Source organism: Dendrobates tinctorius, unplaced genomic scaffold, assembly GCF_039654945.1.
Source record: "Dendrobates tinctorius isolate UK_male_01 unplaced genomic scaffold, ASM3965494v1 ptg000111l, whole genome shotgun sequence".
NCBI classification, from domain to species: Eukaryota; Metazoa; Chordata; class Amphibia; order Anura; family Dendrobatidae; genus Dendrobates; species Dendrobates tinctorius.
The window spans coordinates 6,584,284-6,612,163 of NW_027361779.1; the positions used below are offsets into that span (position 1 = coordinate 6,584,284).

The 27,880-nt window shown below is 40.4% G+C and overlaps 1 protein-coding gene across 1 annotated transcript in view; it reads left to right on the forward strand.

Moving 5' to 3' along the window:
* ASCC3 (activating signal cointegrator 1 complex subunit 3) overlaps positions 1–27,880 on the forward strand; it is an 825,088-nt gene that overhangs the window by 605,851 nt on the left and 191,357 nt on the right. The window contains exons 23-29 of the mRNA XM_073589496.1: positions 10,410–10,508; positions 11,522–11,690; positions 14,967–15,187; positions 17,655–17,740; positions 23,374–23,540; positions 23,630–23,775; positions 26,633–26,753. Of these exons, the coding sequence (XP_073445597.1) occupies positions 10,410–10,508; positions 11,522–11,690; positions 14,967–15,187; positions 17,655–17,740; positions 23,374–23,540; positions 23,630–23,775; positions 26,633–26,753 (1,009 nt within the window). The remainder of the gene's footprint in view (positions 1–10,409; positions 10,509–11,521; positions 11,691–14,966; positions 15,188–17,654; positions 17,741–23,373; positions 23,541–23,629; positions 23,776–26,632; positions 26,754–27,880) is intronic.

The window sequence follows — 27,880 nt, forward strand, 5'->3', positions numbered from 1 at the left end:
ATCACATTGGAGTGCAATGTTGGGCAGCAGAAGGTGTGTGTCAGTGTTTTGATGGGTTGGTATTTAATCCAATATGTTCCATTTGGATATCTATATAAACATCATCTGTTATTTAACCATTGTTTGCTGATATGCTCCAACTAGTTTTTTTTCTTGTTTAGACCCACAATATTTTATTAGAATTCCATTGCCATACATATTTATTATTTACTACTATAATGTCAAGTGTTTATGAAATAATACATATATATTTAAATTATTATATCTATTAGACCTCTTTCGACTGTGTTCCTTGGAACTGATGGGGTCAGCATGTAACAGACTCTTTTACATCCATGTCTTTTTCATTATATATATATATATATATATATATATATATATATATATATATATATATATATATATAAATATTTTCTAGAGGGCAAAATAGATATAATAGATATAATAAATTAAATATAGTATGCATATATTATTTCATAAACACTTGATATTATAGTGAATAGTATTTATGGCAATGGAATTTTAATAAATGGATATAAGTAAAATAAAAAAGCAACATATCATTTCATAAATATATAACTATGTTTCATATCTATTTCATACCTACAGTTGAATCCAAAAGTTTACATACACTAGACAAAAAGACACACATGCATGTTTTTCTCAATATCTGACATGAAATCAGAATAAACCTTTCTCGTTTTAGGTCAATTAGGATTACCATAATTATGAATATTTGCCAAATGCCAGAATAATGAGAGAGGGAATGTTTTAAGGCATTTTTATTACATACTGCAAAGTCAAAAGTTTACATACACTAAGATTACTATGCCTTTAAAGAATTCTGGACTGCCCATATGATGATGTCATGTGTTTGGAAGCTTCAGATTCAGCTTTTGTTTTTTAGCAACATCTGAGTTAGAGATGTATCTTAAGGCTGGATTCACATGTAGCGGAACTCTCGCGGAAATTATCACGAGAATTCCGGAATTCCATTCCGTGGGAAAATCGCATTTTAAATTCCCGCGATTTTCCCGTGAAAAAACTAGCATTTTGCAAGCGTAATTAGCTTGCAGAATTGCTAGCGTTTTCCAAGCGATCTGGAGCATCGCTTGGAGAACTGATTGACAGGTTGGTCACACTCGTCAAACATAGTGTTTGACGAGTGTGACCAACTTTTTACTATTGAGGCCGCCTATGCGGCCTCAATAGTAAAAGATAGAATGTAAAAAAAAAAATATTGTTATTCTCACCTTCCGACGTCCCGCGCAGCCTTCCCGCCTCTTTCCACGCTCCCGGTCCCAGTAATCCTTTGCGACAATTACCGCTATGACGTCTGTTCTCGCGGGATCGCGATGACGTCGCACGAATGACCGCGAGACTTCGCGATCCCGCGAGAACGGATGTCATCGCTCGCAAAGGCTTACTGGGACCGGGAGCGTGGAGAGAGGCGGGAAGGCTGCGCGGGACGTCGGAAGGTGAGAATAACAATATTTTTTATTTTAAATTCTATTTTTTACAGGGATATGGTACCCAAAGACCGGAGGACAGTCTCCTCTCCTCCGGACCGTGGGTACCATCCGCAAATGTTCTGCTTACTTTTCGCATGGTGTGCACAGCCACATGCGGAAAGTAAGCAGAACAATGCATTCCTATGGGTGCGGGATCGCCGCGATTCCGCAAAATTAATGAGCATGCTGCGTTTTTTCCCACAAAGCGATTCCGCCGCGGTAAAAACCGCAGCATTAGCACAGCATTGCGGAATCCCATAGGAATGCATGGGATGCTTATTTTTAGCGTTTTCGCGGCAAAATCGCATGGTTAAAACCGCCGCGGAAACGCGAAAAAAAGCCACGTGTGAACTCAGCCTAATGCACACCTGAAACACACTGCTTCTTTGTGTAGTGTAGTGGGAAAGTCTCAAGAAATCAGCCAAGATGTCAGGAAGAGAATTGTGGACTTGCACAAGTCTGGCTCATCCTTGGATACAATTTTAAGATACCTGAGGGTGCCTTGTTCATCTGTACAAACAATTACATGCAAGTACAAGCAAGATGGGAATGTCCAACCATCATACTGCTCAGGAAGGAGACGGGTTCTGTGTCCCAGAGATGAACTTGCTTTGGTCTGACATGTGCATATCATCCAAAGGACAAAAGCAAAGGACCTTGTGAAGATGATGATGGAAGCTGGTAAGATTGTATCAATATCCACAGTGAAACGAGTACTGTATCAACATGGCTGAAAGGCCATTCTGCCAGGAAAAAGACATTAATCCAAAAGAAACATAAAAAAGCCAGGTTAGTGTTTGCAAATGCACAAAGGAGCAAAGACCTTAATTTTTGGAGACGTGCCCTATTGTCTGATGAAACTAAAATTAAACTTTTTGGGTATAGCAACCATTGTTACTTTTGGATGAAAAATGGAGAATCTTGGAAGCATAAGAGCATAATCCCAACTGTGAAACACAGGGGTGGCAGCATCATGTTGTGGGGTTGTTTTGCTGCAGGAGGGACTGGTGCACTTCACGAAATAGATAGCATCATGAGAAAAGAAGATTATGTGGCAATACTGAAGCAACATCTCAAGACATCAGCCAGGAAGTTAAAGCTTTCCAAATGGACAATGACCCGAAGCATACTGCCAAAATGGTAATAAAGTGGCTTAAGAATAAAAAAGTCAATGTTTTGGAGTGACCATCACAAAGCCCTGATCTCAATCCTATTGAAAACTTGTGGGCAAAGCTGAAAAGGCAGGAGCGAGCAAGGCGACCTACAAACCTGGATATGTTACACCAATTTTATCAGGAGAAATAAGCCCAGATTCCGACCAACTATTGTGAGAAGCTTGTGGAAGGATATCCCAAACATTAGACCCAAGTCATTCAGTTGAAGGGCAATGGTACCAAATACTAATGAAATGTATGTAAACTTTTGACTTTGCATTAAGTAATAAAAATGCCTTAAAACATTCTCTCTCTCTCTCATTACTCTGGCATTTGGAAAATATTAATAATTATGGTAATCCTAATTGACCTAAAACAGGAAAGGTTTATTCATATTTCATGTCAGATATTGATAAAAACATGCATTTTTGTCTTTTTATATAGTGCATGTAAACTTCTGGTTTCAACTGTATATCATAAATATATTATGATGTTGTAATACTATGACACAATATATCTTCCTGTTACCCCCACCTCATGACTTTTTTTTAACTATGTCTTTGTTTTTGTTGTTTTTAATCAGCTTTCTCTAATGTAGTAAAATATTACTTTTGTATTGTGGGATTGATGGGCTTAATTTAATCTCTAGGGTATAAGATAGGGTATACATGAATTCATAAACCAGACTAAATCACTGCGTCCTTTTAGAATTAATGATTTTATTATTGTATATTATACAACACATAGAATATTTATGTGTGTGTATGTCTACACATATATGTGTGTTTGTGTGTGTGTGTGTGTATATAATTGTTTAATGAATACTACAGACTTGAAGGCTTTGGCTTGTTTTAAATGATGGTCATGATAGATGTACCAATTTAATGGCTTAAAATTCATTATGTAATTCGACTAAACAGATGTTTAATTCATTAATGGAACATGATAGAAAAATAACAAGGCCGAAAAAGGAAACAAAGGGAAGATAATGTCTCCCCAAGTGATGATGTGGTTACAGTTTTGTCATGTTCGGCAGTAGTACAAAGCTCATTAATGCCTGCTGTTGGATTTAACCTTTAGGTCAGCTCACTGACTTGCCAATCTTTTGTAAAACATAGACTGAACATGATGGGACGCACTCGGTCACCCAGTATGTGGTGACCCAAACAGTTCACAAGGTCAACACCCCGTAGGTCTTTATCTCCAGTGCAGCCTTTATGTGCTACATGTTCATTATCCTGTCTGGTTTTTCCATCTCAAGGACGATCCAGCCAGATACGTTTTTCTTTGAAAGTTAATATTAAAAAGTTACTGTGATAAGCCTGCGTCTTAAGTCCCCAAGCTAGTGCTGAATATATTTGTATGTATTTTCCTTATTACATTGGGAGATTAATGCTTGCATAGTACATTAGTTACCTCGGTGTCACCGTTGAGTGAGAAATACTATAAATGTTGATTTAAGTTTTATGAAGTAATCTTCATTTGTCTCATAATACAGTGCATCGCTCAGGCGACACAAGAAATGAGGGAAATGAAATGTTGTTAGATAGGATCTAGCTTGCAATTAATCTCATTTTTTTTCCTGCCTGAACCTGCTTGTACATTTATTTATCCCATCTAGTTTTAAAGAAACAAGATTATCGCTGTGTTTCTAAGTAACATTAAAGATTGCAGATTATTGGTGTGTAGCAGGGAGTTTTCCTTGCTCAAAGATGTTAAGTGATAAAAGACACTACAATTTGACAAATGTGTGGCGTTTTCTAAAATAATGATAAATATAGAACAAGAGAGCATGTTTTTATTGTGTGCTGAATGAGATGTAACGTTACTTAAGAAATCCCGGGTTTAGTCATTAAGATCATATTTATACTGTGCTGATAAAATCAGTACGTAAAACATTGGTATAAGGAAAATCAAAAGTGTGCCGTCGTGTGACTGATTAGCGTGCATCTGATCTTATTAATTCTATTAGCACCACTATTCTGTGGAAGTGATTGCATATATTTACCAGGTTAACATTTATGTCATTTAAATGGCGGTATGTTGGAGAGAGTGTTCAGTCAAAAGATGACACATGCTCTGCCAAATGTTTATAAGAGGGCTCAGGAGAGAGAGTTCGATCATCAGATGACTTTGTATAATCGGCCAAGTGTGCATCTGAATATGGGTTTCAGGAGAGAGAGTTCGATCATCAGATAACTTACCGTGTATACTCGTGTATAAGCCGACCCCCCTAATTTTGCCACAAAAAACTGGGAAAACTTATTGACTCGCATATAAGCCTAGGGTTAAAGGTGGTCCAAGAAGATGCTCCATAGATAAACCCCCCCATATGCTGCTGCACAAGGGTTAATGCTGGCCCAAGAAGATGCTCCATAAATACCCCCATATGCTGCTGCACAAGGGTTAATGCTGCCCCATAAATACCCCCAATATGCTGCTCCACAAGGGTTAATGCTGCCCACTAAATACCCCCCATATGCTGCTCCACAAGGGTTAATGCTGCCCCATAAATACCCCCCATATGCTGCTCCACAAGGGTTAATGCTGCCCCATAAGATGCTCCATAAATACCCCTTATTTTCTGCTGCTGCAATAAAAAAGAAATGACATACTCACCTCTCCGTCGCTGGGGGCCAGGTGCCGGTGTCCTGAGCCCCTGGCAGTGGCGATATTCACCTGTCCCTGTTCCAAGCCGTGCACCACTGTGTCTCCCGGATCTCTGCATTGACAGCAGAGGGCGCACACTGACTACGTCATCACGCCCTCTGCCGTCACAGCAGGAGGACCCGGAGACACAGCGGTGCACGACGTGGAACGGGGACAGGTGAAGATCACTCTGCCCCCGTCATTCTCACCCCTCCTAGCCGCAAGGTCTTCTCTGCAGTAGCAGCCCCTGCTTCTACCTCTGCCGTCTGCTTCCTGCATTCAGCTGGTCACGTGGTACCGCTCATTAAATATGCACATATTCATGAGTTTAATGAGCGGTACCACGTGACCGCTGAATGCAGTAAGCAGATGGCAGAGGGAGACGCAGGGGCTGCAGAGAAGTGCCAGGAGAGGTGAGTATGGTCTCCGACCCCCCCCACCCCTCCCAGTATATGACTCGCATATAAGCTGAGAGCAGGACTTTCAGCCCAAAAAAAATGGGCTGAAAATCTCGGCTTATACACGAGTATATACGGTATGTATGATCGGCCAAGTGTGCATCTGAATATGGGTTACGGGAGAAAGTTTGGTCAATAGATGACTTACAGATGCTTCTTACAAAATTAGAATATCATCATAAAGTTAATTTTTTTCAGTCATTCAATAAAAAAAATTAAATTAATTTATTATATAGAGTCATTACAAACAGAGTGATCTATTTCAAGTGTTTATTTCTGGTAATGTTGATGATTATGGCTTACAGCCAATGAAAACCCAAAAGTCATTATCCCAGTAAAGTAGAATAGTTTATAACACTATATATAATTTGTGCACCCCTGGTCAAAATTACTGTTATTGTGAACAGTTTTTAAGCAAGTTGAAGATAAAATGATCTCTAAAAGGCCTTAAGTTGAAGATTATACATTTCCTTTGTATTTTAGGCAAAAAAATATATATATATTTGGAGATTTCAGTTATGGTTTGTTCACTATCTTAACTGGGAAAGACTGGTGATGTGAATTTCCCAGCTTCTTAGAAACCCAGCCTTCTCTACCTTGTGCCAAAAATCAGCAACCATGGGTTCTTCTAAGTGGCTGCCTAGCACTCTGAAAATGGTGAAGGTCCACAAAGCAGAATCAGGCTATAAGAATATATCAAAGTGTTTTCAAGTTGCTCATTCCTTAGTTCAAAAGGTAATTAAGAAATGACAGTTAACAGGAACAGAGGAGGTCAAGATAAGGTCTGGTAGAGCAAAATTTCAGTGAGAGCAGCTCATAGGATTGCTAGAGAGGCAAATGAGAACCCCCGCTTGACTGCAAAAGATATTCAGAAAGATTTAGACTCTAGTTGTGGTACAATGTTCCACTGTTCGTGGACACCAGCATAAATTAGGCCTTCATGGAAGAGCCATCAGAAGAAAACCTCTTCTGCATCCTTACCATAAAATTCAGCGTAAGAAGTATGCAAAAAACATCTAAACAAGCCTGATACATTTTGGAAACAAGTCCTGTGGATCGATGAGGATAAAATAGCACTCTTTGGCCACAATGATCAAAGGTATGTGTGGAGAAAAAAGCCACAGAATTTCCGGAAAAGAATATCTCCAATATATACCAACGATTAAGCATGGGGATGGATCAATCATGATTTGGAGTTGTGTTGCAGCCAATGGCACAAGGAACATTTCATGAGTAGAGGGAACAATGGATTCAATGAAATTTCAACAAATTCTTAATGCAAACATAACATCATCTTTAAAAAAAAGCTAAAGTTGAAAAAAGGATGGCTTCTACAAATGGATAATGATGCTAAACACACGTCAAACTCCATAATACACAACTTAAAAAGCACAAGCTGATGGTTTTGCAATGGCCTTCACAGTCCCCTGATCTGAACATCATTGAAAATCTGGCATAGAACTCAAAATAACAGAGCATGCAATACAACCCAGGAATCTCTCAGAACTGGAAGTATTTTCCAAGGAAGAATCAATGAAAATCCCTCTGTGAGGAGCTGGTCTCTTACTAAAGACTATTGGACCAATGGACGTAGAGCAAAGTCCACAACTCTAAAGGATGCAGACTTTTTCCAGCATGAAACACTTGCTACATCCAACTTATTGTTGTGTTTTATTAGAACTTTGCTTGCTCGCTAGTTTAAGTCCACTAAGTGTTCAGCCTCTGGAATCAGTGTTTGCATTCGGTGATCATAAGCAAAGGAAGACTTGCGGGCTACTCTTGATAATGTCTCAGAGGCCTCAATTGAGCCATTGTTTCATATGAGACTGTATGATGACTTTTGTTGTATGTTATTTTGTAAATGCCTGCTGATTACATATTACATCTGCCCACTGCAGTTTGCTAAAGGTGCTGTCACACTTAGCGATGTACCAGCGATCCCGACCAGCGATATGACGCGGTCAGGATCGCTGGTACATCGCTAAGTGGTCACTAGTGAGCTGCCGCACAGGCAGATCTCACCAGCGACATCGCAGGGGTCGGGGGTCGCTACTTACCTGTCACACTAGGCGATCCTGACGTCCTCCCGCCCGCGTCCACGCGTCGCTCGTCTCCACAGCAGGAAGACCAGCAGGAAGCGCCTGACGAGAAACAGTCCAGGACGTTCTCGCGCGATCAGCGATAACCAGCGGGGGAGCGGTCGGAGGTAAGTATCAGACATAGCGATATCGCTAGCAATATCACTGCTACGTCACAAAAAACAGTGATGTTATAGCGATATTGCTAGCGATATCGCTTAGTGTGACAGGCCCTTAACATACACAACTGAGCATAAACATGCAGATTAGTTAAACAATCGAACAATGAAGGATCACCTCCCCCCAATTCTGTGGAAGAAGGTCTGGATGGGAGCTGTGGATTTGTGGCTCTCTCTGTAAAGACACCCTCTTCAGGAACAGCCCAAGCAACCATAGTTCCATCTGCTTGAATACAGGTCTGCCCATCACTGAACCCATAAAGACATTTGGAGAAGCCCGGTTGGGACTATACCTGTACTATATGTGGTTGCTGGCTGGAGCTTGATAAATGTGCTATAGTCATGATATCTATTGTCCGGATGTGAGGAACTATATGAAGGACTGTTGTTGCCAGTTGGTTCGGGAGACGTGCTTCGGTCATGTTATGGAGCATTAACTGTCACTATAGACTATACTGGCTGGAGATACAAAAGTTGCGAGCCAATCAAAAGTTGGAAGACTTTGGGTATCGCCTGGTACGTGGGCAGTGAAACTATCGGCCCCAGGATGGGATCTTGTGGTCTAGTGACATTACATTGTGACCATCTACCTGGAATTGCTGTAAGACTATGGATGTAAGGAATAAAAAATAATTGCATTGGTAACCTGTCTAGGTGATTATTACACAACCTCAGATTGTCACACCCTCAAACAAGAATTGAAAGACTTTTGGCTGGCTACAAAAAATGTTTACAAGCTGTGATACATTCAAAACGGGATGCTACTAAGTAATAACCATGAAAGATACCTAAACTTTTGCATCGGCCCACTTTCCTTTTTGTAATTTTTATAACGTAAAATATGATTTGTTTTTTCTAAAATACAAAGGAAATGTGTTATCTTCAACTTTAGGCCTTTTGGAGAGCATTTCATTGTCAAGTTAATTAACTGTTCACAATTACATAATTTTTACTACGGGTGCCCAAACTTTTACATGCCACTGTAAGTTAATCAGAAAATAATTTTGTATAGAAAAAAACACCATTATGCTAATGGCGAAATTGACTTCAAATGCTAGGGGGTAGGTCAGTGAGGGATCAGTGACCTGTCAGCAGTCTTCATTATGAAAATATAATCAGAGCACCACAAAAATGAACCTCGCCTTAGGGAACGAGCATATCATTAACACAAAATTGAAAATAAAGATTAAAGAACAACCACAAGACGGATTTTATCAACCAAGGTATCGTTTTGATCAGTATAACGGCGCCGACCTGATACTGTGTGTAGGTCACTGTGCCCAATCCTGCTGAGAGGTTCCCTTTAAGTATGCTAGGGTTTTCTTTGATCTGCATACAGCTCCAGTTTAGTGCTAATTTTTAGTGGTCTTTATAAGAGGGCGGTTCTCACAGGGTAACTGTAATGCTGCTGTAGTGCAGTATAGCGCAACCTCCACCAGGGGATGCTGGTGAAGGAAGAGAGGTTGTGCACACAGCAAAGTACCATTGAGCAGCAGCACAGGCGCCACCAGGTGGTGAAAGAGTGGTCAGACGAGCCAAGTCAGAAACAGTCAGGAAAAGAAGTACCAGAGGTCACGCAAATACAAGCCAGAAGTCAGAGCAACACTGGAGCAGAGATAACCGAGATGTGAGACAGTCAATCAGGTCAGAAGACAAGCCAGGTCACATACCAAGAGGTCCAAACATAGGGAGCCAACACTAAAACAAGCGGGGTGGCAGGAAAGGGAAGTCATGGAAACAGAGTAAACAGGCAGAGGACTAAACATTGTATCAAGGGGTCAGCTGCTCTAGCCTGGGAGCATGAACTATCACTGATGTTGATCTGCAAGCCACAGCAGACTGAAATAGCCACACAGAACCCAAAACGAGGCAAAGAAGGTTAACCCCCGCATGACCAGACCGGGGAGAGAATAACAAGAAACAGACCCCGGCCTGGATCATGACAGTTTCCTAAAGATATGCCCCTAGGGAATCCTGTAAGCCACGTATTTTTGGTAACACTAGCACTAAATACAATGGGACCCTATCTGGTGGATTAAAAAATGGCATACTCAAGGGTGCAGCTACAGAAAAATAAGAACAAAATTTGGACCCTTTGACTTCGTGGCAACTGGTTGTTTTTAACGCAATGTGTATCCTATGCATTTTGAGCTAAGCCTAAAAATATTGTTCTAACCATTATAAAGATAAATTTAGAACGTATACTAAAACCAGTGATGTTAAGGGTATTCACGTTATGATTCTACCCATTAATGTGCAGTTATACTAAATTAATAACACGTATCATTAGCTCATTACTGTGCATGTGAACCATAAACCAGGAATTATTTGGGCAACCTTTTATTGCCCCTTTACGTTCAACTCTTCGTTTTGCCTCTAGGTGCATGGAACTGTTGGAGAACCGTGGTGGATTTGGGTTGAAGATCCTGCTAATGACCATATTTACCATTCAGAATACTTTCTACTTCAAAAGAAACAGGTACAGAGATTTCCCATTACTGTCGATGTAGCATTGCAACTTTTCCCCTGGGAGGTATTGATGAAATGTTTTGTGGCTTTACAGGGTTTATTGTCTTCCGTGTGTTTCTGCCCCTTTACAAGTGCGCTTATTTAAGTTAGTAGCTATAATGGACTAATGCAACAAGGAGGCTGTGTCTTGAATACCTTGTGTGCAAAGAAAATTAGTAACCAGAAATTGGAAAAAAAAATGTATCGCGGCTTGGATGAATGCCATCAACCAATTAATTTTGTTTGAAAAACGTTCTTACCGTATATTGGCAACAGTAAACTTTCAGTTTACCACGTGCCTAGGATCCGAGAATCAACTAGGTCAGGGATATTATATGTATTTATATATAAGAAGAAACCAGAACAGTCTTGGCGACCTTCCCAAAAGTCATATAGTTTTGCTAAAGTATTCCAATAATTCATTTCCAAATTTCACTAAATTTCTCTACTGTTGCATTTACCCATGTTTTTTTTAAGTGAATTTAATTATTTTTTTTAAAAGACCACTTGTCATCTTTCCTGACATGTCTGTCATCAGAGCTGAAAGGCAACATTAATTGTAGAGTAGGTTTCCTGGAACCTCTGTGTTGTGCCGGTGCTCCAGTATTCCTCCTGGCAACGTTAATATATTGACAACTGGGCATTACCGTTCTACTCCCCCAGAGACTGTGTCTACACAATTTCACATTGTTGAGAATGAGTTGGGACACATTGATAATTATTACTGTTGTTAGGGTATTGGTGCACTTCCAAGAGAAATATTAGAGGAAAAGCATATAGAGTTCTTAAAAGAGATGCCGCCTTGTATCTCCGAGAGAATTAACAGAAACAGTGCAGCAGATTTGGAAATAAGATCCCCCAGAATTGTTATTTCTCAATGAGCACAGGTACTTACCAGGACAGGCATCTCCGGAGATCTCACAGACCCTTTTCATGGTTGGGGCTGATCAATTGTGTTTCTGAAGATTATTTTCCTTCCAACAGGTCGTCATCAAAGAACAGCAATTTCTGGTCTTCACAATCCCCATCTTTGAACCTTTACCTTCCCAGTATTATATCAGAGCTGTTTCTGATCGATGGCTGGGAGCTGAAGCTGTGTGCATAATCAATTTCCAGCACCTTATATTGCCAGAGAGGCATCCTCCACACACAGGTAGGAATTTCTTGTATAGGATTCTTCAGCATTGTATGCACGCAATATATTAGTTTTTTCACCATATACGTAATTATTGTGACCATTGAACATTTTGGACTCCAGTGGGCTCACAGATCATAAAAAGCATTAGTTTTGCCATTGTTTCACAATTTTAAAGATTCTTGTCGAAACTGAGGGAGATCAGACCCATTGCGGGTGATGTTTGAATTATTCCAATGTTTTCATTGTAGTTTTTGTTTCAATCAAATAAATTATAGAACCGTGTATTTGTATATGTGTATTTATACTTTCAGCAGTTAAAACAGCACTTGAAGCATGGGAGTTTTCTGATGCTCACATGCTTAAATGGAATTTGCTACGTAATCTAAGAGCAGCATAATGTAGGGGCAGAGACCCTGATTCCAGCGATCAATCAGTTACTGGGCTGCTTAATGTACCATATTTTTCAGACTATAAGACGCTCTGGACCATAAGACGCACCTAGGTTTTAGAGGAGGAAATTAGAGAAAAAATATTTGAAGCAAAAATGTGGTCAATTCTGTACTTAATATCCCCTATCCTGGTAAGCATGGCCCCCCTCATCCCTACCCTGGTATGCATGGCCCCCCTCATCCCTACCCTGGTATGCATGGCCCCCTCATCCCTACCCTGGTATGCATGGCCCCCTCATCCCTACCCTGGTATGCATGGCTCCCTCATCCCTATCCTGGTGTGCATGGCCCCCTTATCCCTATCCTGGTATGCATGTCTCCTCACCCCTAGTTTGGTATGCATGACCCCTTATCCCTATCCTGGTAGGAATGGTTCCCCTCATCCTTATTCTGGCAGGAATGATCACCCCCATCTCTATCCTGGTATGCAGGGCCCCATCCTTAACCTGGTATGATTGGCCCCCATCCTGGTCCTGGTATGCATGGTTCCATCCTTATCCTGGTATGATTGGCCCCCACCCCCATCCTGGTATGCATGACCCCATTGGAAAACATTAAAAAAAATAATTACACTTACCTTCCTTGCGCTCGCGTGCAGCATCCTATTCCGATGCCAGCAACTGCTTTATGCTTGTAAGCAGCGCATGGCAGGGACGTCATGTGCTGCTTGCAAGCCAATAGGCAGCTGCCGGAATACACAGTGTTCTCACGCCGGGACTGTGTTTGTTCAAAGCTTTGAGTATTCATTGCTCTCTAGTGAGCGCAGTGTCAGACGGAGACTTCCTGCCTGCAGCTGCCGCACGTTCACGTGTGCCAATACTTAAGAGAAATGAATATTCATGGAATGGGGTGAATATTCATTTCTCTTAAGTATCAGCTCACTTGACCGCCGGCAGCAGCAAGAAGTCTCCGACTGACACTGTGCTCTCTAGAGAGCAATGAATACTCACTGCTTTGCGTGCACACAGTCCCGGCGCGCAGAGCATTCAGTATTCTGGCAGCTGCCCTTCGGCTTGCAAGCAGCGCATAACGTCCCTGCCATGTGCTGCTTACAAGCATTAAAGCAGCTGCTGGCATCGGAGCAGGATGCTGCGAGGGAGCGCCGGGAAGGTAATTGTAATGGTTTGTTTTTTGACTGTTTTCTGATGGTTCCATGCATACCAGGATAGGAGTGGGGGTCAATCATACCAGGACAAGGAAAGGATGTGACAAGTCATACCAGGACCGTGATGGGGACCCATCACACCAAGATGCCATTAAAGAGAAATTAATATTCATTGCCCTCCATGCCCATGGGCGTGGAATGCAGTGAATATTCATCTCTTTTTAGCAGTGGCCACACAGGAGTTAGCTGCAGAAGCCGGCTCCTGCCTCTGTGACCCACCGAAAATAAGGTCGTTTTTATAAAATCTTTGTTTGATAAGCAGGATATTATCACTAGATGACTTGTAAACGTGCTGCCATGTAGTCCACCATATTCATGAGCTCTGTTTAACCCCTTCATGACCTTTCAATTTTCCATTTTTGCTTTGTTTTTTCCTCCCCTTATTCCAAGAGCCGTATTTTTTTTTTAATTTTTCCACATCCATAGCTGTATTAGGACTTGTTTTTTGGGAGACAAGTTGTACTTTTGAATGACGCCATTCATGTTATCATGTGATGTACTGGAAAGCCAGAACAAAATTCAAAGTGCAATTCCACAATTATTATTTTTTTTTTAAATTACCATATTCACTATGTGATAAAACTAACCTGGAAATATGATTCTCTAGGTCATTACGGGTATGCAGATACCAAACATGTATATGTTTTTTTTTCCAAGTGGTGAAAAAAAATTCTGAAATTTCATCTTGCTCATGTCGCCGTTTTTTGAGACCCGTAGAGTTTTCCTTTTTTCGGGAAATGGGGCTGTGGGAGGGCTTATCTTTTGCACCATGAACTGACCAATTTATTGATACCATTTTGGGGTAGACATGAACTTTTGATCACCTCTTATTGCATGTTATTGCAATGTTGCTTCTGCCAAGGAAACATAATACTGGCGTTTTGTTTTTTTTTCTCGTTACGCCATTTACAGATCAGATTGATTTGTTTATATTTTGATAGATCGGATTTTTATGAACGCAGCCATATGAAATATGTGTATTTAGTTTTTTCAATTGCTTTATTTAATGAGGCAAAAATGGGGTGATTTGAACTTGTGTTTTTTTTCATATTTTTTAAAATTATTATTATTATTTATTTTTTTTTTACTTTTCACTGAATTTAATATTCCTTTGCAAGCTGCATCGTCTGATCACTTGTGCTATACATAGCGGCTCATCAGGTGGATCGTAATGACAGGCACAAAGATCATCAGCAAACCCCTGACTGTCATGACAACCCATCGGCGTCCCGTGATCATGTGACGGGCGCAGAAGGGCTGGATGAATAGCGTGCTTCCGGACAGCACTTGCTAAATCCCGCAGTCAGTGATTGACTGCGGGATTTAACTGGTTAACAACCTCAAGGAAAATGGTCATAATTTGCGGGGAAAGATGTGGACTCAGCTTGCAAGCTCACATCAAAGGCAGGGAAATGACCTCTGAGGTAAATTTACGTCAAAAGTCGTGAAGGTCTTAACACCACTCTCACGACTAATTGGCATCTTTCTGCCTATGCACAGTGCATCCAGAAAGTTTCCAGTCAGTGTTGTGGTTTGGGGTTATACAGAGCTCAGCATTCGGAGAACTAGTTGATATGGAGCAGATAAAACTACCCTCTTGCGCACCAGACAAGTACACATTTGTTGCACCTTATGTAAAGTAAATCTGTCCCCTCATTACTGATTATTCTGTTGCAGAATTGCTGGATTTGCAGCCCTTGCCAGTCTCTGCCTTGGGACATAGAGAATATGAAATCCTTTACAAGTTTACACATTTCAACCCCGTTCAGACTCAGATCTTTCACACTCTTTACCACACGGACACAAACGTTCTGCTCGGGGCTCCGACAGGTTCTGGGAAAACCGTCGCTGCCGAGTTGGCCATCTTCAGAGTCTTCAACAAGTATCCAGCATCCAAGGTCAGAGATAAGCTGAAGTTCAAATGTAAAATATTATCGTGTGGGGCAGATTTCCTAGTCCTGTGTAATAATTAGCATGAATTTAGACAAGACAGCCTTAAAATGGCCCACATTTATCACACTCATGCTGCACGGTAACTCTGGTACATTTTACACTCTATTTTGGTTTGTCTTAGTTTGACTAAAAACAGAGCACACCTTAAATAAATTGTGCATATTTTACAAACACCTTTCATTTTATTGTCTCTTCTACATGTCTATTAAAGGAGATCTGTCAGCAGTTTTTGCAATGTAATCAGAGAGCACCATGATCTGGGGGCTGATACCCTGATTCCAGCAATGTATCACTTACTGTGATGTGCTGCTGGTTCATGAATATCCGTGTTTTATTAGCAGGAGATTATCACTCCTCCACTAGGACTGCCTCGTGCCTCCTAGTCAACTGTTCTGTGTTACCCCATCCGAACCATCAATTAGAAACTGTCAGTGTACAGAAAATGCAGCCAATCAGTGGTGTGGGCGGGGTTATACAGAGCTTAGCATTCAGAGAACCGCTAGATCTGCAGCACAGAAAACAGTGATTGTGTCAAAATAGTAGTAGGAAGTGACGCATCGCCGGAATTGTGGTCTCTGTCCCTATTCTCAGACTTCACAGCAAAAACCTGGTGACAGATTCCATTTATGGAGCAAAAAGTGTCTAAAATCCTTTATAATTGAGGCACATGTTATGTACACCAGAATTCTGTCACATTTAGTTACCTGTGCCTCCCTGTTGCCACCATGTATCAGTAGGTTGTATGGTATGTGATATTGTAGCAAAGAGAGGCATTTTGTAAAGAAATTCATAAAATATAATCTTTATTGATATAGTTTAAAGCGTAACCATAGACGCACAAAACATACAACTGATCCCCAAATAATAGGGTCTTGTGACTTAGATACAATACCTTCACTTTTTGTTTTTTCCAAATTTTACTCCACCAGCTATAATATATTAAATTATGACCTTTTAATTCAATTGTGTCAATTCACTGCTCTATTGGAATTATATATTGTCTTTTTTGCTCATTGAACAGTGGTTATTTTTGTCAACCCTGCGAAAACTGCCTACGTAATCTTAAACTTTTAAGCTCAACTGAATTTGCGCTCCAGAGAATTTTATCATCTCATGATTTATTTATGAATCTTTGATTTGTTCTTCAGTTTTCTGGCAATAGTGAGACACACTTTATTACCTTTATTCCAGACTTTTGGCAAGCAATTTTTGTTCTTCCTCCCTCACATGGTATGAGTATACTGTAGAAGCTGAATGCCCCTTACTGCCAAAGTGATGATTTTGGGGGCTGATTTGCTTTGTGCCCTGTGTATTTTGATGGGTGAGATCAGGATGGCGTCTGGCCAGCATTGAAATGAATGTGTACTGTTATAAAGAAAGCGTGCGGTCCAAAGCTACTAAACCTGCTTTCCAAAAATGGGAAATGATGTTGTTGGCACATTCTTGTGAGCTAGGCGGAAACCGAAAGTATTTTGTTGCGTTCCGGTGGGAGGAAGCAGCCATGAGAACGCAATTCTCCATCAGTCACTGCCTTGGACAAGCGCACTGACTAACGGAAATGACTCTGTGAGAGTCTGGACATCGGGAATCGCATGGTTATTGTAAAGGGAGTCCTGCACTTAGGCTTCATCACAGGAGGTGAGAGGATGCATGGACCTCCTTAGTAGACTACAGAATCCCCTAATGAATCCCTTAGCGGGACGAAACGCGTCAGGAGGTGGTCTTATGTCTCACTCCAATTTCCCGTGTGGCCCTTAAGAATGGACAGCTATATGAGGCAGACACTGGTCTCTATGTCCTGATGGGCTGTAATACATGGCTTTTTCTGGAGTTGGACATCTGCTTAATTATGGGTGAGAGAATTCCATTTATTGCATACTAGTTAATTGTGCAAAAGTTTATCCACCCTTAACATGACTATGACTCTATAACACATTTTAGCTGTTTTAAACTAAACACATGGGCCTACCTGCGCTTTTCACACTTTAATTATAACTAATTGTGCAACTTTATAGCCTCTCTGTTGTTTTTTGTTCCATTTGTGGTTACTGAGAGCTACCTCGTGGTATATATTCCAATCACCTACTGATTGCTCATGCCTAGAATTGCTGCCTACAGGGAGTTTTCTCCTCTTTTCAGCTGTGAAGGTATCTAAGTCACACGACCCTATTATTTTGGGATCAGTTGTATGTTTTGATTGTCTATGGTTAAGTTTTAAACTATATCAATAAAGGTTATATTTAATGAATTTCTTTAGAAAATTCCCCTCTTTGTTATAGCTACTGATTATTTTGGGGCTCCGGCTAGCTATTACGTTTTTTTTGGCCATTTGCTGTATTATTATGTATTATTGTATTTATTAATTCGTAAAATATGTAATGTAAGTTTTTTTCATTTATCTTGCATTCATAGGCAGTCTATATAGCTCCATTGAAGGCCCTAGTCCGTGAAAGAATGGAGGACTGGAAAGTGCGGATTGAAGAAAAACTTGGCAAAAAGTAAGTAATAGATCATTTAAGTCGTTTTCCTGCCATAACTTATCACCTATCCATAAGATTAGTGATGAGTATCTGACGGCTGGGGTTGCTGACAAGCTTTTATACTGTATATCCAATGCTCAGTGAAACCCAGTGGGGAAGATTTACTTATGGGCACCATACTAGCGAGAACTAGTCAGCACAATTTTGTAATGTGAAGACAAAGCTGAGGTGGTGCTGTAATACATATGAAATTGATACCTTCAGTGAAGAAATCCACTTTGTGGTTCTTTAATCACCATTTGAAGTTTTCTGCTAATTATATTTTGGTGCGCAGTGGCCGGACTGTACGCGGGGTCTTGTCCTTACTGTCTGTGATTAAACCAGCCTATCCTCCTAAATGACACAAACGCATAGGCCATGCACACAGCGAACAAGTCTGTATGACAGTGTTCATACCACCAAAAGACCGAAACACAGAAAAACACAGTATAACAAACGTATACAAATACTCTGTTGTATCGGACATTACCTGCCTGAATCCTGCTCATATAGGTACTGTACACATGATCAGGTTTTTAAATGCTCTGATATGGGTATACCTTGACGTTTGGTAGAGCGGCTTAGAATACATTTTTTGCAAAAAACTTATCAACCAAATACCCTGTTTTGTTATCATCATTTACTAGCACGTGCTGTTTACTGTTACTTTTTTACAACAGAGTATTTTTATACGTTTGTTTTACTGTGTTTCTATCCTCCTAAATGTATACCTAAAGGGGTGTTTCTCTCTCTCTCTCTGAATCCCACAGACTTTGGATATACTATTGTAATCAACATTATTTTCATCTTGTTTTATATCGATATCTTCAGAAATATTAGGATATACTCCAATTGTGTATCAATAGCATATAATGATAAACTACAATACATACACTGGGGAAAATAAGTTTTTGATTCACTGCTGTTTTTGCTAATTTTCCCACCTACAAAGAATAGAGAGGTCTGTATTTTTTATAGTAGAATCTAAAAATAAAATCCAGGCAATCACACTGTAAGATTTTTACATAACTAATAAGAATTTTATTTTGCAAAATAAGTATTTGATGCAATAGAAAAACAGAATTTAATATTTGGCACAGAAACCTTTGTTTGCCATTACAGAGGTCAAACATTTCCTGTAGTTATTGACCAAATTTGCACACACTGCAGCACGGATTTTGGCAACCTCCTTCATACAGATCTTCTGCAGATCTTTCAGGTTTTGGGGTCTTTTCTGGGCAACATTCAGTTACAGCTGTCGCCAAAGATTTTTTATTGGATTCAGGTTTGGAGACTGGCTAGGCCACTCCAGGACCTCGAAATGCTTCTTAAGGGGCCGCTCCTTAGTTGCCCTGGCTGTGTGTTTTGCATCATTGTCTTGCTGGAAGACCCAGCCACGACCCATCTTCAATGCTCTTACTGAGCGAAAGAGGTTGATAGCCAAAATCCCGTGATACATGAGCTCATCCATCCTCCCTTTAATACGGTACAGTTGGCCTTTCCCCTTTGTAGAAAAGCACCCCCAAAGTGTGTTGTTTCTCCAACAATGCTTCACGGTTAGGATGGTGTTTTTGGGGTTGTACTCATCCTTCTTTTTCCTCCAAACATGGCGAGTGGATTTGATACCAAAAATTTCTATTTTGTTCTCATCTGATCACATGACCTTCTCCAACGCCTCCATTGGATCACTCAAATGGTCATTATTGAACTTCAAATGGGCCTGTACATGTGCTGGCCTGAGTAGGTGGACGTTGCGTGTCCTGCAGGGTTTTAATCCATGAAAGTGTAGCGTGTTACTAACGTAATGGTTGAGATTGTGGTCCCAGCTTTCTTCAGTTTATTCACCAGGTCCTGCAGTGTTTTTCTGGGCTGGTTCCTGAACTTTCCCAGAAACATCTTTAGGGCTTTTTCAGACGTCCCTGGGTCCAGTACGTGTGTTGGTAGCTTTCATACGTACCAAAGACATTTACACACGTAAGTGAATGGGTCTGTGCACCTCAGTGTGTCCATGGGCAAAACACGCTGACATGTCTGTTTATTAACAACCAACGATAGAACTGTAGGAAAAATCAGTGCAAATAGGGTCTTATCCGATGGATATTAGCAATATACGCTCAGATTCTACTAACCTGATGAGTCCATTTATGCTCGGATTCTACTAACCTGATGAGTCCTTTGGTAAAGCGAGAATATCAGCTGCAGCAGATCCACGGGTAAGCAAGTGACAGTTTCAGAACCAAAGTAAAAGAAATCTTGTGGATATTACCCGCGCTGCTGAATAAGACATCAATCTAGATGTGATAGATGAATGATGGTGGTTTATTCTACGCGTTTCAATGTATATAGTTACTTCGTCTTCAGGAAGAAAATAAACCACCATCCTTCATCTATTATGTCTGGATCGAGTCTTATTCAGCAGTGCAGGTAATATCCACAAGATTTCTTTTACTTTGTTTTTAAACAGCAGCACTGTCTGCAAAACATCCCGCACACTGGTAACACACACACGGATGACATCCGTGTGACAAATACCGGCACCTAGGATTCAACACTACGGTTTGTGCTGTTCCCCTGCGCTGGGTGCTGAAGACCTCTCTCTTCATTCTCCACTGCTCGCGCCCATCCCGGCTTTTTGCAGGTATACAATTTTGTCCAGGTGTCCTTAGACAGCTCTTTGGTCTTGGCCATGGTGAAGAGGTTGGAGTGTGATTGAGTGTATGGACAGGTGTCTTTTATACAGTTAATGATTTCAGAGAGGTGCAGTTATTACAGGTAATGAGTGCAGAGTAGGAGGACTTCCCAAAGAAAAACTTACAGGTCTGTGAGAGCCAGAATTCTTGCTGGTGGTAGGTGATTTTATGCAATAAAATGCAATTTAATTATTTAAAAATCATACAATGTGATTTTATGTTTTTTATTTCAAGATTCTGCCTCTCACAGTTGACATATACCTGCAATAAAAATTGCAGACCTCTCCATTCTTTGTAGGTTGGAATACATGCAAAATCAACACTGTACCAAATACTTATTTTCCCCACAATATACATTACAGTAGTGTATCACTGATCAGGGCGCGTGTTGGAGTCAGAGGCGCCTGATTTATTAAGAGACACTTTAAGCCTTTGCTTATGCACAAAAATTGTAAGGCTTGTTTTGAGTTTGTTAAATGACATGTGAGAGACTCCACAAAGTATGGAGGAAGGTGATGTGGTCAGAGACAAAAATTTATCTTTTTGGTCACCAAAGTTAACACTATGTCTGGCTCCAAACCAATACAGCTCATAACCCCAAGAACATCATCCCCACAGTGAAACGTGGTGGCAGCATCATGAGAGGGGGATATTTTTTGGCAGCAGGGACAGGGAAAATGGTCTGAGTCTAAGGGAAGATGGATAGCGTGAAATACAGCGATATTCTTGAGCAAAATCTATTTCAGTCTGTCAGTGATTTGAGACTGGAGGTTCACCATCCAACAAGACAATGACCCAAAGCATACTGCTTAAGCAACACTCGAGTGGTTTAAGAGGAAACTTTTAAATGTTTTAGAGTGTCTTAGTCAAAGCCCAGACCTTAATGCAGTTGAGAATTGTCAGACTTGAAGATTGCTGTTTACAGGGGAAACCACTAACTTGAATGAAACAGATCAGTTTTGCCTTGGGGAATGGGCAAAAATCCCAGTGGCAAGATGTGGAAAGCTCATAGAGAATTATCCAAAGTGAATTGCAGGTGTAATTGCTGCAAAAGGAGGCTCTGCAAAGTACAGTACAGACTATAGGGTAGTGAATAGTTATGCACACGGAAGTTTTCAGTTATTTTGTCCTTTTTGTTGTTTGCTTCACAATAAAAAGAAAACCAAATGTTCAAAGTTGTATCATATAATTATCATGAACTGACGTAAACCCTTAAAAACAGTGAAATTCCAGGTTGTGAGGTAGCAAAACACAAAAAAAAAAAATGCCAAGGGGGATGAATACTTTCGCAAGACACTGTATACTGACATCATTAAGAAATGTTTGATTAGCCTAACGACTGTATGTCTTCAAATTACTCTATAGGGCTCTATTTAACTATTTATCTTCCTTTCATGGAACTGGAAAAATAAGCAAACATTAATAATAGTAATAGCTATAATTTTTTTCATTTCTGTTCATGCTTGTAAAAAGCCAGCTAAATCCTTATCGCGCGTTTCGCGGCTATGCTTCTTTTAAAGGGAGTGTGGATTTTAGTCCCTGCCCTTTGTACACACCGCCCGTCGCTACTACCGATTGGATGGTTTAGTGAGGTCCTTGGATTGGCCACGCGAGGGTCCGCCAAGACCCTGGCGGAGAGCCGAGAAGACGATTGAACTTGACTAGCTAGAGGAAGTAAAAGTCGTAACAAGGTTCCCACAGACACTCACTTTAGAAGAAGCACAGCCGTGAAACGCGCGTCAGGGGTGCCACGACCACCAAGGTACGGTATTTGTTTAGCAGCAGCTACTTTCCTCTCTCTATCTGGCTAATTACATACGCCGCTTCATGTGGCATGCTTGCTCATACTGCACTATGCACTTATGCAGCTGATATATATTATAGCCATCATAGATAAGGATTTAGCTGGCTTTTTACTTTATGGGTTTTTTATTTAGGATCCTTATTGCTTACCTGGAATATTATATAGCGGGGGTGTCTCAAACCAATGTCAGATATTTAGAGGTAGCAAATTGGTATATCATGAACAATAAAACATAACCTTTAATGATTCTTTAAAAACCATACATCAATTCAAAACAAACATGTGCCAAAGTGCAATTGTGCAGTGTTCTATTAAAAACAAACCGTTTTGTACTAAATAAGGTACCATATGGCCCTGGACATTAACGTATTTCTTGTCCAGGTGTTTCAAAACCTGGAATCTCCGACCATATGAGCCTTGTATATTTGTAATTGTGTGCCGACCAGGCCTTTATGTCATCAGAATTAATATTACTTAATAGACATATATCCAGCCCGTATATAAATTAGCACAGCATATGTACAGCATCGGTCAAATGCATAAGCATAAAATCACCTCATGAGCAAATTGTATCCATTTATGATACCACTATAGAAACTGAGACCGCTGTACTTATCTTTAAACGCTTCTATAAAGAACGGATGATCAGGTAAGGTCCATCTGAAAACCCAAAATCGTGACCCGATCTCCAGACTTGTCACCCTAGGTTATGTTTTATTGTTCATGATATACCAACTTACCTGGAATATGAATTAATTTAAGAAAATTTATATTGGAAGCCTTATTGTGTAGGCTTCATTTACCTTATTGCAAGATTCCTCTTACATCACATTGTTTATTGATTAAATAATAGGATCCAGATATATATGTAATTTTGGAAACCCTGTGTACCTGTACTATGGCCTTTCTTTTGCATCTGTTGCCCCCATTTGTATCAGATTATTTCTGTAATGTTTTTTAAAATTTTGTGACATAATAAAATTTCACTGATTTTATGGCATTAAGCTTCCTATCTTTTTCCTTAGGACTTATTTGTATTTGGAAGTGCCTATTTTCTAGGCGATATTATTTTGTGATATTCATTATTGAACTAAGCAGACATATTTTCCCATTAACAGAGTTGTAGAGCTGACTGGAGATGTCACTCCTGATATGAGAGTCATAGCGGAAGCCGACCTGATCGTCACTACCCCAGAGAAGTGGGACGGTGTAAGTAGGAGTTGGCAGAACAGAAGTTATGTGCAGAAGGTTTCCATTTTAATCATTGATGAAATCCATTTGCTTGGTGAGTAGTACTGAAAACAAGGTATCAACAACTTTACCATTTGCGTTGTACCTACTCCATTTACCACTGCCACATTTTATTATTTTTAGGGGATGAGAGAGGACCCGTACTGGAAGTCATTGTGTCTCGGACTAACTTTATCTCTTCACATACTGAGAAGACAGTGCGAGTTGTTGGTTTATCAACTGCTCTTGCAAATGCCAGAGATCTCGCAGATTGGTTGGGTATTGGCCAGGTAGGTAGACTTTGCTTACTGCAGAAGCGTAATGCATCATGGCAGTAATTTTACATTTAGGGTTTGATTCATCAAAGCTTATATGCCAGATTTCTGGTGTAAAAAGTTTTGAAAAGCTGCAAAATTTTGGCAAAAATGTTGTGAATTTGGGATATTCTCAAGCCACTACAGTCCCTGACTGTAGTAAGATTTGTGGCAAGGCTCAGACTGAAGAAAATCACTAGAGCTGATAAATCAGGACCTTAATGTGAAACTACAAATATACAATACTAGCTGAAGAGCTCGGCGCTGCCCGGGCATAGTAACTAACTACAGTTAGGTATAACAAATTATAATGATTATATCTATATATAAAGATGAGTGTATAGCCCCACCCACTCCAGATAGCCACATTCACTATAATATCCCACATCATCCCGTCAGCCAGAGCTACCGGACTACTACCCCTAATATTCCACATCATCCCGTCAAAGCCAGTAAAAGTAGAATAGTGAAATTGCACAGAAACATGGTTCACTAAAGGGGGCTTTACACATAGCGATATCGCTAGCACTATCGCTAAAGCGTCACCGATTTTGTGACGCAGCAGCGATATTGTTAGCGATATCGCTACATGTGATACTTACCTCCGACCGGCTCCCCCGCTGGCTATGGCTGATCGCGTGAGATCGGCCTGGTCCATTTCTCGTCATCGGCTTCCTGCTGGCGCTGACTAGCGAGCCATGGAGGCAGGCGGAAGACGGACACTCGCCGCGTCTGAAGCGTAAATGCGACCGCCGACCGCTGCTGCATCGCTAGTGAGATCTGCCTGTTTGGCAGCTCACTAGCGACCATTTAGCGATGCACCAGCGATCCTGACCGGGTCGTATCGTGGTCAGGATTGCTGGTGCATCGCTAAATGTAAAGAGGCCTTTAGATCCCAGGTTTTCTACTGATCAGGCTGATAATCTCACTTATCTGCCAACATAAATATCACAGTCACACTTTTCACCAATGGACAGGCACAAACCTTATACATTAGTACAGTAGAGAAACCTACATACACATTTTTATGCACCGTCAACTTATAATTTGTCCGGCTGAGTTGCTCATGGATGTACAGAATCTGTATGCAATATAGTATCATATTTAATGGGTTGTTATGGGAAAAGCATTACGTGTTATATGGGTGTATTCAGGTGAATTATGAGGAAAGTAGCACTTTAAAAAAACTCACAGCATCAGAGCACAGTAACACATCAATAATGCATAAAAGTGTCTGTGAGAAAATATTAAATCCACATGACATTTAATATGTGCACTTTCCTACATTCATGTGTGTCACTTAATGATACCACACGGGAGGGGGGGATTCATTTCTGTCATGTACTCACTGCTCCTTTCTGGGGGACAGACGATGGCTGGAGCTTCTGTTCCTGGGGATGCTAGATTTCTCCCACCATGTCAGTGTCTTCTGAAGTGTTGTCAAATGGGAAAACTTGCGCATAGCAACCAATCACAGCTCAGCTACTTTTAACCAGCTCTGGTGAAATAAGAGATGCTTAGTGATTGGTTGGTGATACACACACATTGATTTTTATATATAGAGATATAGAGATAGATAAGACAGTCAATATAAATGTATTAATCAGCTTTTACATGAACATTTTATATGACTATTCAATAGGGCGGTTAGCACTGCAGCCTTGCAACGCTGGGGACCTGGGTTCAAATCCCGCCAAGGACAACATCTGCAAGGAGTTTGTATGTTCTCCCCGTGTTTGCATGGGTTTCCTCTGGGTTCTCCGGTTTCCTCCCATACTTTAAAGACATAGGGATAGGGAATTAAATTGTGAATCTCACTGGGAACAGTGATGATATTGTCAATAAAGAGCTGTAGAATATGTAGGCGCTACAAAAGCGGGTAAAATAAATAAACTGGAGCAGATGCCAGCAGCAGCCCAGCATTTTGGAGGGGAGAGCCTGGTTCTGCAGCTTCTCTCTGAGCCTTTTGTCCTAGGTCACATTTGCCATGTATAATTATATGTTTCTGGAACTGATATGGTGACAGTTAGTTAGCGAGTTGCTAGTGGTCTTAACCATGGATACATAAGGTCCTGCAGAGCCCTGCACATGAATAAAAAGACAGTGAATCAGAAAAACTATACTACATTTCTAACTGGTGGTATTTGTTATTATTCTTACTATTATTACACCTACTACATATTGGGATAGGATCGTGGAGATGGGAATTAAATGAAAAAAATATAGCTGCATGCAGACACCACGAGGGAGAGATATAGGAGCTTACAGAATGTACCCTCTATTGAAATCAGTAATAAAACAATATTCAGTTGACTTCTGTGCCATCAACACCTATTGGTTTTTAACTGGAATTTAAGGAAGAACATTCTTTTTAAAAACTATGTTCCGCTTTGTATGTTTAGTGCATTAAAAATGTTTAACTATTTGTGCTCAGCAGAGTGCATGTAGTTCAGCACAGTTTAGGCTGGATGAATCCATTCAGTCTCAAGCTTAAAAACTTGCAGGATCATCTCCTGGTCAGCCTCCAGCCTCTCGTCCTCCCCATCTGAATGCTTATCTAAGCTCAAATTTAAGAAAATCAGATTGGAGCTTAGCTGAGCACTCAGAAATGGAGAAAAAGAGGCTGAGAATGACTAGACAGCGCCAGTTGTCATCATTGAGACTAACTGGATCAAGCAGCTTTCAATGTATTATAATACATGAAAGCTGCTTTTGAAAAATAGTTAAACATCTTTATTATAAGCTTTCTATCACATTATAATATACAGTTCACAGAAAAAATATGCAAAGCTTTCTATAGCCTCTAACATAATATATTTCCTTTTTTTTTTAGATGGGGCTGTTTAACTTTCGTCCATCTGTGCGACCAGTTCCTTTGGAAGTCCATATTCAGGGCTTCCCTGGACAACATTATTGCCCTCGTATGGCTAGCATGAACAAACCTGCTTTCCAAGGTAAGGGTCTAAACGATAAAATAAGGTTGTCAGCATTGTAACTGATTTCATCTACTAGGCTTTTAATGCATGTCTGAGGCCCTTGCAATTCAACGTGTAAGTGCTTAAAGGGAACCTGTCAGCAAGATTGTGCACAGTAACCTACACACAGTGCCAGGTCGGCACCATTATACTGATTAATGTGACCTGTCAGCAGTCTGCATTATGAATACCTAATCAGAGCACCACATGAAGCCCCCGCCCAAAGCCCGCCTCGAAGCACAAACATATCATTAACTCAGAACTGAAAATAAAGATTAAACAACCACAAGACGGATTTCATCAACCAAGGTATCATTTTAATCAGTATAATGGCACCAACCTGACACTGTAGGTTACTGTGCACAATCCTGCTGACAGGTTCCCTTTAACATTAACAAGAAGTGGGGGCTGAAGAGTTGAACCACAAGTATGTTTGAGTTCTCAGACTTGCCCTTGTGAACACGTGATGAGTCTGTTCGCTCCTTTGATATTCCAGTGAACTTTCAGCATTTGATGCTTTAATAGCTGTAGAGTTTTCAGGAATATCATGAAGATAGACTGGCTCATCCACAGCAGTAATCTTTTATTAGAAAACACCTAGATGTTTTAAAATTATACATACAATCCATTATGGTGAAAAAACCACAAACTCCTTACAAATGACATAATCATCAAAAATAAAATTTCAAAATGCCATTGCCTTGGGTCAAATAATTGCATACATGACCATGTTTTGTAACAGCATTTAGTTGTTACATGCATTTGATGCTGCCTGTATGGGTTTGTTTTCCGCTCTCTAATTTCTGATATCATACAACCTATGTCTTCCCATTTCTAAATACTCTATTGTGGCCCTCTCCTTCCTCTTTAATAAAACTGGCTTTGTTGTGCACAACCTACTTCCCCATATCTGATCCATATTTTGTGCATTTGTGAGAGAAAAAGAAGCAAACAGCAGCCAGGAGCACTGTGCTGTCGGATCTATGTCAAAAGCAGGAGCACAGTCGGGTGTATGAAAGAATTGCACAGATTCTACAGCAACCAAGTGGTAGGGCATTTTAAATTAAGACTATTTAAAAAGCTGCTTAACACCTTAACGTCCAATG